The sequence below is a fragment of the Tursiops truncatus genome, chromosome 2, assembly GCF_011762595.2.
Source record: "Tursiops truncatus isolate mTurTru1 chromosome 2, mTurTru1.mat.Y, whole genome shotgun sequence".
Taxonomy (NCBI): Eukaryota; Metazoa; Chordata; class Mammalia; order Artiodactyla; family Delphinidae; genus Tursiops; species Tursiops truncatus.
In genome coordinates, this window is record NC_047035.1 from 125,181,514 (window position 1) to 125,196,044 (window position 14,531).

General features: G+C 38.5%; 1 protein-coding gene across 1 annotated transcript in view; it reads left to right on the forward strand.

Moving 5' to 3' along the window:
* The window catches only part of CERS3 (ceramide synthase 3), a 124,004-nt gene that overhangs the window by 43,631 nt on the left and 65,842 nt on the right, over positions 1–14,531 (forward strand). Inside the window, exons 4-7 of the mRNA XM_019945767.3 lie at positions 1,767–1,885; positions 9,239–9,296; positions 10,252–10,302; positions 13,980–14,072. Of these exons, the coding sequence (XP_019801326.1) occupies positions 1,767–1,885; positions 9,239–9,296; positions 10,252–10,302; positions 13,980–14,072 (321 nt within the window). The remainder of the gene's footprint in view (positions 1–1,766; positions 1,886–9,238; positions 9,297–10,251; positions 10,303–13,979; positions 14,073–14,531) is intronic.

The following is a 14,531-nucleotide window of genomic DNA, read 5'->3' on the forward strand; positions in this document are numbered from 1 at the left end:
CCCTATCTCAGCACTCATGATATTTTATTAGAATCCTTTGTTGCATTTTCTGACTTCCTCACCAGACAGACTTTACTCTGTGAAGGGGAGGCCCATACTGGTCTTTTTCATTTAGATCTCCAATAGAAAGCAGAATGCCTGCAGAAAGTAGACACCGATAAATAGTTGCCAATTCAGTCTTGTCAAAAACAAACCAAAACAACAACAACAAAAAACAGCAGGTGAACCCTTGGCCTACAAAATAATAGGTATTAGAGAGGATAATTTACAAGGAAACAGAGTATAATGTGGGCTATATCTTGGTTTTGTTCTGTTTTGCTTTCTTTCTCTAGATTAAGTAATAGGCTAGCAGTTCAGTAGGTATGTAGTTGCAATTAGTCCTTTGCCTGTCTTCAGCACGAGAGCTTCTTTAGGAATTTTATCTACTGTTGTCCTGTGTGCCTGAACAATTATGTAAACTATACACAATAACATAGCAGAAGCTCCACGACTGATCACAGACAGCTGGGTGTGCAGCCAACTGGCCCATGGTCAGGCTTTGTTTGACCTTCACCAATCTTGGTCCATGATTGGTTTAAATTTACTTTAAACTTAAACATTTAAATTTAAGCATTAAATTTTAAAGTAAATACAACATAAAAAAAAAAAAACCTAGCGATTTCACATCAGATTTCTGGGACTGCACTTTCACTCTGGGAGCCATCAGTCAGAGCTGGGTCGCCACTGTCCCTTTGGGATGGGCCATGTGCTTTCCTGTTGGCTGCATCCATATGGCTCCTGCTTATTTCCTCAAAACTGAGGCTGAGGGACAATTTTATTTTTCTCCTACCAAAGTTAGGAGTAAGCTGAAATATTTCTTGTACTCAACATAGGAAAACGAAAGATAAAGAAGACTGATGTCTCAAAAAATATTACAGAGCTTATTTCCTTGTGGAAGTGGAAAGTACTGTAGGTTTAACATATAAAGCATGTCTGTGTTGAAAGAATAAAACTTAAAATCCCACCATGAAGCAGACCTGGTCCTCTCAATCATTTTGGGTTCTTGTTTGGCCCTGGGAGAACTTCAAATCTGTGACCTTTGAGCTAATCCATCATCCATATTATTTTCAATTTTAAATCATAACCTACAACTTCTGCCTTCCAGAGGAGAAGCAATCGTCATTATTATAGTCAGCAATCCTTAATCATTTTTTACAATTTGAATTATTTCAGATTAGTTTGAAATAGGCTGTACATCTGATTAAATGTGAAACTTTTGGATCTGGTAGAAAGATTGTGTGAAATAACAGAAAAGACAGGAGCCTAAGTTCTTGTTTTCACTTTGCTACTGGTTTTAGGTCTTGGACAAGTTGTTAAAACCCTTGGAGTTCCATTTTTTTCATAAGAAAGAATGAAGAGATTGGGTTTGATTGACATCTTAAACTACACTACTCTACCTGGAACCTAGGAGGCCCTAAATAAAATTGGTTGAATGAGTGAGCCACATATTAACTTGAATATATGGGTTGCTACCAACTTACAGAGAATTGGTCTTTCTTAACAACTCAGAGTTCTGGGAACTAACATTCTCTCTGTTTTGAGGTGTGTGTGTGTGTGTGTGTGTGATTCCATGAGCAAAAGAGGTAAATGCACTGGCTCAAGGTCTAATGCAGAACTCTCTCCTCTCCAGTGCACAAGCACTTGTAACCCAATCTCACTGTCTTTTGACTGCCTGCCACCCTGACTCTACTCTTAAGCACTCATTCATTTGTTTCATCCCCTTTCAGACTGATATTTATGGACTGGCAAAAAAGTGTAACTTGACAGAGCGCCAGGTTGAAAGATGGTTTAGGAGTCGGCGGAATCAAGATAGGCCTTGCAGGATGAAGAAATTCCAAGAAGCTTGGTAAGAAGGACAGTTAAAGCTTTTGAAATGGTACAGTTTTATATGGAGCAGAATAGTCATCTCAGAAGGAATCCTTAGGATGCAGCAGAAGAAGGGTTTGAACCCTCTCTGTCACTTACCAATCAGGAATTTAATGCTAGTCACTCATCCACCTCTTGTGCTTCACTTTCCTTCTCTATGAAACAAGGTAAGCTATGAACTCTCTTAGTTGAACAGGAGATGTTATGTACTTATCTTTAAAGTCCAGAAAAATCATAAAAATGTCTTAACCTGGTGTTTATCTTTTCTAGGGTATCAGTTGGCCCTAGCTCATCTGACTATCGCCTGTTTCTAATCACATTACTCTATCACATTACAAGAGCAGAGAATGTCTGAGAGGGTGCTGTCCTCTCTCAACACTGATGGAGAGGACTTCTTTCTGTCTCACTTGGCTCTTACTCCACCCCTGCCTATGGACTGGGCAGCCAGTTCCTCTGGGTTTCTGCCTGGTTTAGTAGGGGGTCAGGATGAGCTGGGCAACACATAGGGTTTTTGCAGAGCTGACTGCTTCAAATACGTTCTGAGTGCAGTGAGACTGTACCACACTTATTTTTGGCTTCATTACAACTCTGTTTTGTTTTTTTTTTTCTCTTTGCAGAGTATTATAGTATCGATACTTTAGGTTACTCCCTTGGTGGCAAAAACTGACACCTGTGCCAAAAAGAGGGTCTAGGTCATTGCTCTTACTTTGTTCCTCTTCTTTACATCCAGACAATGCCTGTTAGTTGGGAAATTTTTTTTTTTTTTTTTTTTGCAGTACGCGGGCCTCTCACTGCTGTGGCCTCTCCCACTGCAGAGCACAGGCTCCGGACGCGCAGGCTCAGCGGCCATGGCTCACGGGCCTAGACGCTCCGCGGCATGTGGGATCTTCCCGGACCAGGGCACGAACCCATGTCCCCTGCATCAGCAGGCGGACTCTCAACCACTGTGCCACCAGGAAAGCCCAGTTGGGAAATTTTGATGCCACATTCTCATGCCAATAGCATTCCTTCTTTTTGCCTGTTTCTTAAGGTCCTCACATTGCCTAGTGACTTTCACCAGATGTTTTTGTTTTGATGGTAAAATGGATAGGGAGCTGGCATAAGACTCTCAAATAAAGAAACCAAGCCTGTGGAAGGCTAAACTTTAATGACTTTAAACTACCTATGCATTGCCGAGTACAGCCATCCTGCTGTGAAACTGATGATGTTTAGAGGCACAGACCAAGTCTTCATGGTGTCTCGAGACTTTTTTCCTCATCAGCAGGCTTCCATTGCCTTTCCCACAGTGGCTAGAGGTATATGACCTGGTTTGTTTTCCAACTGCTTCTCTCTGAGTTTTAGCTCTTGAGAGATTGGTTAATATTGTGTTTCTGCTATGTCAGCTTGGCCCAAGTGAATCTCTCTGGACCGTCACTACAAAACACTACAAACTGGAGCTGTTTTCACATTACATCTTCCTGTTTTTCTGCTATCATTCATTTATTCTTTCTTTCTTTCTATCAAATGATTCTTATCTTAAATAAAGTCCCCAGGCAGGGACTAACTCTCAGCCTCTGAGCTGAATCATACTGCAGTGAAATTCTGGGAATTTCTTATACATTATAGTGCCTTCCAGTTTATAAATAATCTTGGATTGATCCTCCTAGCAACAGTGTGAGGCAGTCAGGGAAAGTGGGGCCCTGTTTGAGAAATGAGAAACTGCACATCATGTAGTTTAAGGAACTTGCTCAAGGTCGCCGGGCTGTTGGGCGCCTGTTGCCCTTAGGCCTTCTGACTCCTTTTCTGATACTCTTTCTGCTCACTGTACTGCCCCTGCCACCTAATGCTGACCTCTCAGAAGCAGGGAACCCTATATGTCAAGTAACTGGGTGAGAAGGACCCAACATTTGGAATCTAGCGGTCAGTGAGTCTGCTAGAAGTCAGCCACAGAGTTCAGGCTAGAGAAGGGAATTTCAAGTTGCTATTATCAATCAGTCAGGCAATGCAGAGGGTTGTGTGGACCATCTTCTTGGTATGTGGCACTATCCTAGATCATATGGACTCGTAGATATTAAGAGGGAAGTAAAAGTGGAAGGTATGGTCACTGGCCTAAAGCAGCTAATCAGGGATATGAGACTATCACTTATGAAACCACAACATCTGTTGTTGTTCCATTCCCAATGGCACATGGGCCTGTATACCTGTGGTCTACAGTCATGTTCAGATGTGATCTGGGCATTCAGAGGAGGTGGTGTCAGCAGAGTTGGATACATTAGACAAAGGCTTTCTAGAGGTCAGGCATAAGCTGGACCTTGAGGGGAGGGATGGGTCAGATTTCCATAAGAAAAGAAAGCATGGGGGCTTCCCTGGTGGCGCAGTGGTTGCGGGTCTGCCTGCCAGTGCAGGGGACACGGGTTCGAGCCTTCGTCTGGGAGGATCCCACATGCCGCAGAGCAGCTGGGCCTGTGCGCCACAGCTACTGAGCCTGCGCTCTGGAGTCCGCAAGCCACAACTACTGAGCCCATGCGCCACAGCTACTGAAGCCTGCGCACCTGGGGCCCGTGCTCCACAACAGGGGAAGCCACCACAATGAGGAGCCTGCGCACCGCAATGAGGAGTAGCCCCCGCTTGCCGCAGCTAGGGAGAGCCCGCATGCAGCAATGAAGACCCAACGCAGCAAAAATAAATAAAATAAGTTAATTTAAAAAAAAAAAGAAAGCATGATTTGAGGGCAGCATGTTTTAAGTAAAGCAAAGGCAGGAAGCAGTACAATGTATTCAGGAGACAGGAGTGAACCCACAATTTTATAATTTAACTTTTACATTATTCTTTAGCAATGTCACAAATATCAGGGAATTGTTAAAAGTTATTATGGATCAAATAAATAGACTAAAGCAAAGTACCAAGCTCTTTAATTGTATAGGGACTGCACTTTATTCCCTAGCTATGGGATGTGCTACAGGAATCATAGCAAGAGATACCTAGCCCAAGGCATTTTGGAAATCTCGGGAAACTTATTCTCCAACACAGAACTCTTACAAATTACTCTCCAACAGGCAGACACTTCTCCATATCAGGATGGATTAGTCTCTGAACATCTTAAGTTCAATGTATTATTTCCATGGTTACTTTACTTAAGGATGACCCCTAAGCCCTGTTTCACAGAATTCAGGATTTTAATCCATAGCGACTCCTTTATTTTTAAATCAAATTCCATATTAGCAGATCACTTTTCTTTTTAAAATAAGCATTTCCATTTAGCAATGAAAAGTTTAATAAAAACAGAGTAATTTCCAAGTATCTGTTGTATATAGGCAGTGGCGCCCCCCGGTGGTGGAGAGAGGCGCTCTCCTCCCGCTGGGTGGACTGCCGCTTGCCCAGCTGGCCCTCGGGCAGGTCCACTGCCTGCTTCATCCAGTTCCCCCACCGTTGAGCCCCATGTCCGTCCTGTCAGCGTCTCTCATGTCGCCCGAGTTCACTCCATCCAGATCCTCCCTGATCTCACCTGGCAGTCTCGTCTTTCAACATCACCATGTGAGTCTAACCAATTAATTTCTGGTTTTTTTTCCAAGAGTTTTTTTTTTTTTTCCCCCTTACAATTATGTTTGTGTCAGCCATTCCTGGGGAAAAAAAAAAAAGGACATTTTACTGCCTTAGGTTCATTTGAAGCAAGGAAGATAGCATTGACAAGAACATCATCATTCAGCTCATGGTTAGTGAAGTGCAGCAGCTCCCAAGTTTTTGATTTCAGGACCCCTTTGTTCTCTTAAAAACTATTACAGAAAGAAGTTATACAGATTACCAGCAAACACATGAAAGGATGCTCAACGTCACTAATCATTAGAGAAATGCAAATCAAAACTACAATGAGGTTATCACCTCACACCAGTCAAAATGGCCATCATCACAAAATCTACAAACAATAAATGCTGGAGAGGGTATGGAGAAAAGGGAACCCTCTTGCACTGTTGTTGGGAATGTAAATTGATACAGCCACTATGGAGAACAGGATGGAGGTTCCTTAAAAAACTAAAAAAAGAACTACCATATGACCCAGCAATCCCACTACTGGGCATATACCCTGAGAAAACCATAATTCAAAAAGAGTCATGTACCACGATGTTCATTGCAGCTCTATTTACAATATCCAGGACATGGAAGCAACCTAAGTGTCCATTGACAGATGAATGGATAAAGATGATGTGACACATATATGCAATGGAATATTACTCAGCCATGAAAAGAAATGAAATTGAGTTATTTGTAGTGAGGTGGAAGGACCTAGAGCCTGTCATACAGAGTGAAGTAAGTCAGAAAGAGAAAAACAAATACCGTATGCTAACACATATATATGGAATCTAAAAAAAAAAAAAATTGTTTCTGCAGAACCTAGGGGTAGGACAGGAATAAAGATGCAGATGTAGAGAATGAACTTGAGGATACGGGGAGGGGGAAGGGTAAGTTGGGACAGAGTGAGAGAGTGGCATGGACATATATACACTACCAAGTGTAAAATAGATAGCTAGTGGGAAGCAGCCGCATAGCACAGGGAGATCAGCTCGGTGCTTTGTGACCACCTAGAGGGGTGGGATAGGGAGGTTGGGAGGGAGACGCAAGAGGGATGAGATACGGGGATATAAGTATATGTATAGCTGATTCACTTTGTTATACAGCAGAAACTAACACACCATTGTAAAGCAATTATACTCCAATAAAGATGTTTTAAAAAAAAATACAGGATGCCCAGGTGAAGTTGAATTTCAGATAAATAACAATTTTTTTAGTATAGGCAAGTGCCAATATTCATTGTTTATCTGAAAAATTAAAATTTAACTGTGCACTCTGTATTTTAACATTTTAACTGGCACCTCTAGTCTTCACCATCAACTAGGAAAATATCTTGGGGATTTTGGTGAACTTCACTGATCCCTGAAATAAACAAGATTAATGACAGAAAAAAAAAAAAAAAAACTATTACAGACCCCAAAGAGCATCTGCTTGTGTGTGTTATACCTACTGATATTTACTGTACTAGAAATTAGAACTGAAACATTTATAAAGCATTAGACTACACAAGCACATATGTCATCAGCTCTCAGAGGAATAATAACATCACAGGACATGTAGCCTCTGGGAAGCACCACTTCACACTTGAGAAGGAATAAGAGTGAAAAAGGCAAATAACATTTCAGTATTATTATGAAAGTATTTTGATGTCAGGGATCCCTGACTTTGAGAACCCCTAGCATAGTGTAACAGACCTGATAGGACTGGTCCAGGAGGATGTGAAACTTGGATTTTACTCTTGCATCTGGTTGTTACTGTACAGCCTTGAGGGTGAGTTATGTGATCTCTCTCAACCTCAGCATCCTTTAGTATTCATCTTATCTACCTTTTAGGGTTGTTGTGAGAACCAAGCAACAATACATAAAAGGGGCTAATTATAGTACCTACTTAAGCTTGTTTTGAGGAAGAAAATGTGACATCACACAAGTGTGCTTAGCATAGTGCCTGGCACAGTGTCAAGAGGTCAATACATGTTTGAGAAACAAATAATATGAGATATGCCACCTAGACTTATGGCTTCCTTTGGGGCTGGCAGGTCTCATCATCACTTTTTTGTGCTTCTCGTTTGGCCAGAATAATCAAGGACCAAGGAAATGCTCTCTACATCTACGCGTGGGGCTTTGCTGGACCAACAGTAAATAAAACAAGTGGGATCAAGTCTCAACTGGCTCATTTTTATGGTTCAACTTTCTGAGTAATTGAGCCCTACTTTTTTCCCTGATCAAAACAAGCCATAAAGAAAAACTGTCGTGTAGCTTAGAGACAGTGACAGTGTTCAGTAAACACCACTGGATTCAGGGTCCAAAGACCTATATTTCCACGTCGACTGTGTCTTTGCTCAGCTGGATGAGATGGGGGACGGCCTAGCCTTTATGAGCCTGGCTTCTCATCTCCCAAGTGGGGATAGGCCGATATTCCTCTTTCTTTTTTATCTCACAGGTGTGTTGAGGAGAGCACTATAGGCATTACACAAATGTAAGGAACAAATGTTATTTTTAATATTGTTGCTTCAGCAATCATTAGATAAAACAGCACTAATTTTTTAAAACCTTTTCATTTTGCCAAGTAGTAAACATATACAAAAGTAGAAAGACTAGTTAAATGAGCTGTGTATGCTATGGTTTCATCACCAACTTTAATAATTATCAGGGCCATCCTGTGTCATTTCTGCCCTCGTCTACTTCTCTCCCCTACCACAGATTGTTTTTTTTGTATGTGGATAATAATTTTCTTTCAGTTTTATTGTGATATATTTGACATACAGCACTGTATAAATTTAAGATGTACAATGTAATAACTTATGAATGTTGTGAAATGATTACCACAGTAAGTTTAGTTAACATCCATCATCTCATATAGATACACAAAGGAAAAAGAAAAAAAATTTTCCTTGTGATGAGAACTTTTAGGAGCTACTTTCTTAGCAATCTCAAATATACCATACAGTAGTGTTAATAGTCATCATGTTATACATTACATTTCCAGTACTAATTTATAACAAGAAGTTTGTAACTTTTGATCACTTTCATCCAATTATTATTGAAGATCACTTTTGAAGCAAATACCAGATATCAAATGATTTCATTTGTAAGTATTTTAGTATGTATCTCTAAATGATAAGAACTATTTTAGATATTATCATACCTTAAAAATTTATTTAATAACAACAAATATTCAATCAGTGTTCAGATTTCCTTGATTGTCTTAATTTTCTTTGCAGTTTATTTGAATCAGGATCTAAATAAGACCTGTGCATTACAACTGGTCTTTTAAGTCCCTTAATCTACTGTATAGGTCTTTCTCCATACATGAGAAAAAAATATTCTTTCATAATCTGCTTTTCAGAGACATGACTAAAGTCTAGCGACATAGAAACCTTTTCACTGGGAATTAAATTGGGATGAAATGAGTACCTAGATAATACGAAGTCAAACCATCGTTTATCATGTGTCAGGAACTAGGCTAGGCATATTAATAATAACAATAGCTATGACTTATTGTTGCTTACTTTATACCAGCCACTATGATCAATATTTTTCATAAGTTATCTTCGATTCTTTTTACATTTTGAGGTAAGTCTTGTTATTCCCATTTTATTGACGAAGAAATTAAGGCTCCATGAGTTAAGTTACTTATCTGAACTTATAGCCATCCAACAAGTGGCAGAATCAGGATATCAACTTAGATTTTTCTGACTCCAGATGTGCATTCTTTCCAAACTGTTATAGCAAGTGTTTTTCTCCTCAGTTGTCAGTCACCTTAACAAGACTTTTCTTTCTTTTGGCAGCTGGCGATTTACATTTTACTTAATGATTACCATTGCCGGAATTGCATTTCTTTATGATGTAAGTTGTCTTTCTGATATCTTTGATTGGAATTTGTCTTTAATTTTTAAAATTCCTGCCTGTGAATTCCTTGGGATATAATACTTTCAGTAAGGTAACTAGGTTTTAAACCTCTACTCACTCTAATGCCTAGAGAAATAGCAACTCCTTAGTCTGTCTTTCAAAGCTTGTGAAGCTTTGCATTTGTAATGTTAGTTTTTAAACCTAATATCTCCCTATTTCCACTCATGTAACCCACACACCAACTAAACTGGACCCCTGACAATCCACTGAATATACCTGGTACATCCCCACTTTAGGATCTTAGCACATATTATCCCCTTTGCCAGAAATGTCTTGCCCTTCCCCCTCTATCTCTACCCATCAAATTCCATCTAGTCCCATATCAAAGGCCACTTGTTTATGAAGACTTTCATTTCTTGCCCATTAGAAATCAAATCTCTCCTTACCATATTCTCTTTGCATTGTCTGTTTAAATAATTATTAAATAATCACCTCATTAAGTGATATATAAACTTAATAGTAAATTGTTAAACAGAAAAAAAATATAGCTAGCTTTTAGAGATGTCTCTAAAGATTCTCTCAAGATTTCTCTTAAGATATTTTATTGCTACGGATATTTCAAGATATTTTTATTGCTACAGAAGCAGTAATCTAATTGGTTCAGAAATAATTTCATTAGAAGAGGCACTTGTTTGAAATAAGTAATTTCCTTTGTGACACAGGACTATTATTGGTTCCAGATTCACTAGAAGTCGTGCATGTCACAGGGGTGTTGTATAGGAACAAGTAGAAACACCTGTGGAGGGAGAGAGGTGCAGCTGGAGCAGCAGGAATGTGATAAAAGTGCATCTTACTGTGCACGTTTCCTCCCTATCAGTGACATAAGGAAGGGCTTATGTCTCTGCTGAAATCAGCCTTTGACAAAGTTTCTCTTGGTTCCTTGTTTTTCCAGAAACCTTGGGTATATGACCTTTGGGAGGTTTGGAATGGCTATCCTAGACAGGTAAGTCACACTGATGTAGTCCCTTCCCTCCTCAGCAGCTTGTCCCCTGATTTAGGTCTGAGTCCCTTCCTGCTCTCCGTCCACTTCAGTGAAGTCCTGGAGCTTACTTATCCTCGTTCCTTATTTACCCTTCACTTGTCTCATTCCTTTTCTTTGTTCGTGGTTAATGTAATTATGTATTTGAGTTTAAATTTACCATCTTAGTATTTATTTTCTACTTGCACCACCTGATACATTTCATTTATTGTACTCTTTTCTTACTTTTTTATGGAACAGTGAAGTTTTAAAAAAATTATTACTCTGTTTCTTCCCTTATATTAGCTTTTCAGTTATGCATGTTTTTATTCTTTTAGTAATTATCCTAGAGATTACCATATGCATCCTTCAATTATCAGAGTCTAATGTAAATCTAATGTCTAATGTCTAATGTCTAATGTAAGTGCTCTTACCTCTTTCCAGTCACTGAAAGATCATCAGACTACTCCTATCCCCTCCTTCAAATATTTAAAACTACTCCTATCCCCTCCTTCAAATATTTAAAACCCTACAAGTCACTACAATAATTGATTTGTAAATCAGTCAAATTGCCCTTTCCTTGCTGTTCCTTGGCATCTTGCATTTCCATGCTTCCATCTGGGATTATTATCCTTCTGGCTATAGAAGCCCCTTTGGTTTGCTTGTCTGGAAATGTTATCATTTTACCCTATTTTTTTAAAGGATATTTTTGCTGGGCATAGAATTCTAGGTTAGTAGTTATTTTCCTTAAGCACTTTAAAGAAGTCATTCCATTGTCTTCTGGATCCCCTCAGTTTCTTTAAGAATTCAGTTGTCCATTTTATTTTTGCTTCTTCAAATGGTGTCCTTTTTCTCTGATTTTAATATTTTGTATTTGTCTTTTAGCAATTTTAATATGATATGTATAAATGTGGTCTTCTGTGAATTTATCCTGCTTATTGTCCATAGTACTTCTTTAATCTGTGGCTTGATGTCTTAAGTCTATTTTGGAAAATTCTTAGCCATTGCTTCTGTTCTTTTCTCTCTCTCCTCTCTTTCTGGAATTCCAATTACAAGTGTGCTAATACGTTAGACTTTTATGCTAGGTCCCGAAGCTCTCTTATGCTTTCCCTAATATTTTCCATCCTCTTGCCTTACTGCTTCAGTCTATAGGGACACAGTTCTCCACAGACCTCTTGCATTTCTGCATGTCATATGAAGTGATACATGGACTGACTTTTATTCTGTACTGTCTTTTCAAGGATGTTTGTATGGCAAGCAACCTTGGAAGATAGAGATAATGTCTCCTCTGGAGCAATTGGTATGCATGTCACTGTCCATTATAAAGATTTAGGTTCCCTAGCTCAGTGTTCCTCTCTGGTAGCAAAACCCACTGCATGTGCAGATGTCACCTGACCCTCTTTGTTTAGCTATGGGAATTGGGATGGGAGAACTGGCCCAAATACTGATATTCTGGCAACTGTATTAGTGTGAATAATAAGCTATCCTTTATCTCTGACCCAGGAGTCTCATATCTTCTATCAGCATTCATGAAACTATGGCAAGCTAACTTGCAAGTAGGGTAAAATCTCAGACCCTTCACAGTTCTGGATATTTTCTGCTTTCATGTCCTCCAGTTCACTAGTGCTTTTTTCAGCAGTGTCTAATCTGCTCTTAAACACATCTTTTGAGTTCTCAATTTTAGTTATGGTATTTTTCATTTCTCAAATTTTCACTTAATTATTTTTTTATGGATTCCAGTTCTCTACTGAAAATTCCCACTAATTTTTAAAAATAACTTTAAATACCTGGTTAGTTTTTAAAGTTATTTTAAAGTCAGAGTCTGATAAATCCAATATCTTGCTCACCTGTGGGTCTATTTTCTTTCTTATTCCTGTCTCCTTATGCTTGATAACATTTGATTGAATGATAGACATTGCATATGAAAAATAATGCTTAGAAATGGTATTATCTACCTCCTGAGAGGACTTACTTTCACTTCTGTTAAGCAGAGTAGAGACAGATCACCTTAAATTTTATCTATGATTGAACTGGTTTAATATAGACTCCAGTCTTTATGAGGGCAGATGTATTTACAACTTACCCATATTCCTAGGGTATTCCCTTACAGTGGTTTTAAATAAAAGATTATAGTATTTACCAGGACTCCTTTTCCCTGGCTGGCCCTGAATACCAGTTTGCTTCCTAGCACTATGAGATTGCCAAAAGTCCTACTTAACTACTGCTTCTTAGTCTCTGGGCTCTATACTGCTTATAAATTAGCAAATGCAGACTTTATGCTATACATAGGTGTGGTTTTCTTTGAAACTATCCTGCTTAGGGTCTGTAGTACTTCTTGAATTAAGGATACACTTGAAATAAAGGATTCCATTTAATGCATTTTTCTTCTCTTTGAAATCTTGGCTCCACAGGTTCTGGATGCCTTGGTTGTTCTCCAGTGCCTTCAAACAGATTTTTTTTTTTTCTTTATCCATATTTTTAAGTAGTTCTCACTAGGAGAGTTAGTCTCATACAGGCTTGTTTGTCATAGAAGAAAGAAGAAACCCTTATTCTTTCTTGGCCTTATCAAGGATGATGAGTTGACCAGAAAATTATTCCATTTAATGTGTTAGCTTTACTCTTCACTTCTCAGATGTGTCAGTTATATGCTGGTGTATAATAAATCATCACCAAAACTTAGTGCCTTAAAACAACCATTTATTTGCTTATGATATGGATTAGCAATTTTGGCTAGGCTCAGCCAAGCAGTTCTGCTCCATGTGGTGTTAGCTGAGTTCATTCATGCATTTTCAGTTAGTTGACAGGCTGGCTAGGGCATACCACATGTCCCTGGTGCCCTCATTTGTACTTTTGTCAGTGGACACCTTGATGCTCTACTTTGTGACCTCCAGCAGGATAGCTCAGGTTTCTTACATGGTGCTTATGAGGTCTCTGATTGCATCATAGTTGCTATGTCCCCTTGACCAAAGGCCAAGATTCAAAGGCCTCCTGGTGATGTTAGAGGAGACTGTACCAGGGCATGAATATGAGAAGGTGAGATTCATTGAGGGCATTAATGTTACAACCCATCACACCAAGTAATATAATGTCTCAGCTTAGCTAAAATAAGCATACCGCCCCTCCTATTTTAAAGAAAATTCTAGCCATGGAAATTTCATTGTTTTTTTCAGAAGACATTTTTAGAGTACTTAAATATTTGTATATATTTTATTACTGTCCCATTTGAGAATGGGCCAATTTGGATCACCATCTTGTCACTACAGAAGAGGTTAGGACATCAGATTTGAGTAGTATTCAAGAAATATAAAACAAGGTATTTTGTGGGACAAGCAGAACAGCTTTTCCATTGTTCTTAAGTAAAGATTTTAAAATTATTTTTCTAATTTAACTCTCACTCAACTAAAAGAATGCTTTTACACCTGTTGTAGTTTTATTAAATTTTAAACAAAACATTTAACTTGACTTTGGAATTCTTGTCTCCCTTTTTAGAAACAAAATGCCTCAAAATGTTGTCTCTGATTTCTTCTCAGAAGTTGAAATGTAAAACATTATTATTTGGGAGAATTCTGTGGAATATAAATAGGTATAAACAATAGTTTTAATCCTTAAAATGAGTTGTTTATATGGTGACATTAAAGTAGTGAATACTCTTGTTTTCTCAGCCCTTGCTGCCATCTCAGTACTGGTACTACATTTTGGAGATGAGTTTTTATTGGTCTCTCTTATTTAGCCTTGGCTCTGATATCAAGAGGAAGGTAAGTGTCTTATTTACAAAACTACTTTATCCATTTTTTTCAAAAGTTTTTATCCCCCTGCCCCAAATCCTAATCTTTAAATCATATTTTTATATATGTTCAGTTCCAGTTCATAACTTTTTTGCTTTTATAACACAAAGAATAGTGCAAATATGCTCATACTTTGGTGCCTTGGTAAGTATTTGTAGTGAAACATTATAGAAACGTTAACTTTGAAGCGCTACACTTGTTCAATAAGAAAAGAACTCCCCTTTATGATGTCTGTTTCTTTCTTTTAGTTTGGGAATTTAGTATTCTTCAGTGCAAAGAAGAAAAGTGCTGGTAGTTTTAATTCTACAGCCATGTCCTTTAGTTGATTACAGACTACTTTATATAATTCTTTTGATGTATTCAGTGACTTTGAAAACATTTTTTCCTTAATTCATCCAAGATCCTTGTTAGAAAACATTGCTTCAAGTA